General features: G+C 42.9%; 1 protein-coding gene across 2 annotated transcripts in view; it reads right to left on the bottom strand.

The window, feature by feature from the left end:
* The window catches only part of adamts6 (ADAM metallopeptidase with thrombospondin type 1 motif 6), a 106,345-nt gene that overhangs the window by 72,842 nt on the left and 30,570 nt on the right, over positions 1-2,933 (bottom strand). For both annotated transcript variants that reach the window (XM_015391413.1, XM_015391412.1), the window contains exon 10: positions 1,789-1,935. In XM_015391413.1, coding sequence (XP_015246899.1) covers positions 1,789-1,935 — 147 coding nt within the window. The remainder of the gene's footprint in view (positions 1-1,788; positions 1,936-2,933) is intronic.

The following is a 2,933-nucleotide window of genomic DNA, read 5'->3' as shown; positions in this document are numbered from 1 at the left end:
AGAATGTTCACATTTTGGACAAAGAAGACAGGTGGTTGGAGAGGGGTGTGAAGGAAGCCATCTATGTTAAGAAAGCAAAAACAACCTTAAACAGGGGTGGTGGTTTCAGCTTTCAAAAAACAAACAATTCAGCAATTAGGTTGATTTCTTCCCGCTATCATCGCAACCCCCACACCCATACAGGGTAAAGGAACACCTTGCCTATTCAGCCAGGCTAATATTTCCATTTAACCCCCTCCCCCCTTCAGAGACATAGACAGGTATAGGGTATTACTGGCTAGCAAAGAACCCAAACAACCCCCATTCCAAAGGGGGTCGATCTGTTTGTCCCTTTCAATTTGCATGTCTTCTAAGCCAAAACAAGTCTTTGTTTTTTGTCCACTCTGTAAAGCCTCAAACTCAACACTATTTCTGACATTATTGAAAAAGCTTCTTGGATGGGAAGCGAAATAACTTCAAACTTGGAAACAAAGCTCAGGGGATTGTTTTTTTAAAACTTTTTTTTGAATGACTATGACCTGGATGACTTGTAATCTCTACCAGCCTTAGTAGGATTGCGCCATTGAGATTCTGCTCTGGACGGATCACAAAAACCAAAAATTTCTAAATGCCTCAAGGCCCAAAAGCGCCATAGTTCACTATTCTATTTTGTTTTATCATCAACATAACTTCCCATCCAGGATCAAAGAACATCAAACCCAGCACACAACAATCTGAGGAGAGACTCCATTCTCCTTCCATGCCGCACCATTTTAATTCGAACTTGACAATGTTGTAAAGGAAGTTCTTAAGGCTGAACCTGATTCTAGGTTTACTATGATTCTCCAACAATCAACCACAGAGAATCACCACCATCTTGCCTTCCACAGAACCTTTGCATTCATTCCACTTTACATTCATGGGAAGAGCTATTCAGCAAAATCCCACACTTGCTTCTAAGGCTATGTTCACACTGCAGGCCTTGATGCTCAATTTTGAGTTGCTGTTTACATTTCCAAATATATGCGACTTGTATCTGATCTCCTGCGAGAACTCCATTCATACAACCTAAGTGTCCTGCATGTGCAGTAGAGGATACAATGACATTACAAGCAAGTGTGCTCTGTGTTTACGGAAGTAAACATGGATGGTAGTGCTGGAGAACATCTAGCGACCTTTCCCATTCTTAAAAACTCAATCTTTCCAATGTTTTTGACATCTTGTTGCATACAGGCCATGAAGAGTTAGGATATTCACTAATAAAGTGTACCTGATAAATTGCCAGTGAGCGTAGTTCCTAAAGAGAAACCCGTTGAGTGACACTTTACCAGTAAAACCTTGAAGCAGTGTGAGGGATTGCCTCTGAGTCAATGAGTCGATGTAATCAACTGGTTTTCCTTAGATGGAAAACTTTGAATGATTTTGACTGTATGATCTGGTTGAATTGTAAAGTGCCTTGTGATGACATGTGTTGTGAATTGGCGCTATAGAAATGAACTTAAATTGAATTGAATTAAAGGCTCCTAAATTATCAGTCTTGTGATATAATGGTGCAGACTGGAAAGCACTTAGAAGTTAGGCAGAGCCAGAAGGAGGTCTGGCAGCAGTCTGTTTCAGATTGGTTGTGAGTGGGGAAGACCCAATGTTGAACACCAGAGGCAGCCAAAGGCAGCAGGTTGTAAACCGAGACATCTGGGAGCAGGCAGGAAAACATTCAAGCACCTTTTCCTTTTCAGCTCAAACGCACACATGCAGGCAAACACAAACCCACTCAGACAGTCCCACAGGGAGCAACCATCATCCACTTACTCGAGAAAGCTGGTGATGTAGTCTTTGCTGCAGGCAGACCAGGAGAAAGGGTTGGTGTTGGCTGTTATGTGAGCGGCCATCAGCTTGGCTGTTTCATGGCCTTTGGTGCCGCAGGAGTTGCCGATCCCATCGTGGTTCATCCCAAAACTGAAACACACATACAGAAACATGCATTAATGCAGCTGGGAATGATGATCCGCCAGTGTGGAAGTGCCTTTCTATTTTCTGCCTTTAGCTTTAACAGCTCTGAGAGTAGCTCCAGGTTGCTCACAGAGAGATATCCTCCTCAGTGGATCTGGCTGTAAAAAGAGAGCTATGTGGCTCTGAAACAGCTGTGTGGCGGGGTCAGAGGTCAAACCCTGTCTGGGCGCTCGGCAGTAACGAAAAAGTTCTAATCAGCACTTGGATGCCTGCCTGTCAATCAGAAGCTGCAGGTCTGAGCAAGTCATGAGGGAAAACCGCTGCTGACTGCAGCAAGGACACAGGAATCCTTTGGATCAGAGAACAGAGGAACCCTAAACAGCCTCTCTTGTGTTCAGACACAAAAATATGGATGTTGCTTGGAATTTCTCCTGAAGATAAAAAAAAAAAGATCAAATAATAAAAAAAGGCCTATCTGTCAGGAAAGACAATTTTATGTTCGAGCAGGATGTCAAATCGTACTTTTCCTTACGTTCCAGGAGCACAAATCAGGTCTAATGTATATAACAAACCCAACCACATCGCACAGTCTGAAACTGTTTATCTAAGCCTGGCGTTTATGACATTTTACCCTCCTCTGGAAATAAATCAGGCTGGTTGAAACCCCGCTGCAGCGTGTGTTTTTTTTATACATCCTCCAGAAGCAGAGACTATTTTTACAACTGCTGCGCAACAGAAGCAGACACGAGACATAATAAAGGAAATCACCATCTTTCTGGAGAGAGGGGGATACGCAGACTAATACATCATCATTATTTGGCTTTATATTCAAAAAGGGGAAAACTGCAAATATGTGGAAGATATGATTCAGGATGTCTGTAGGGGAGGTGAACCAGAATAGGCGGTAATGTTTGTTTAAGAGAAAGTCGAAGTTGTGAAAGGGATCAAAGGCTTTAGGATGACCTGAGCTGAGTTTCACCTGCCCAACTGAGCCTTGAAATTTG

Source organism: Cyprinodon variegatus, unplaced genomic scaffold, assembly GCF_000732505.1.
Source record: "Cyprinodon variegatus isolate N-32 unplaced genomic scaffold, C_variegatus-1.0 Scaffold540, whole genome shotgun sequence".
In the NCBI taxonomy this organism is placed as follows: domain Eukaryota; kingdom Metazoa; phylum Chordata; class Actinopteri; order Cyprinodontiformes; family Cyprinodontidae; genus Cyprinodon; species Cyprinodon variegatus.
Note: the sequence above shows the minus strand (reverse complement) of the source record. Positions and strands in the feature narration are given on the sequence as shown.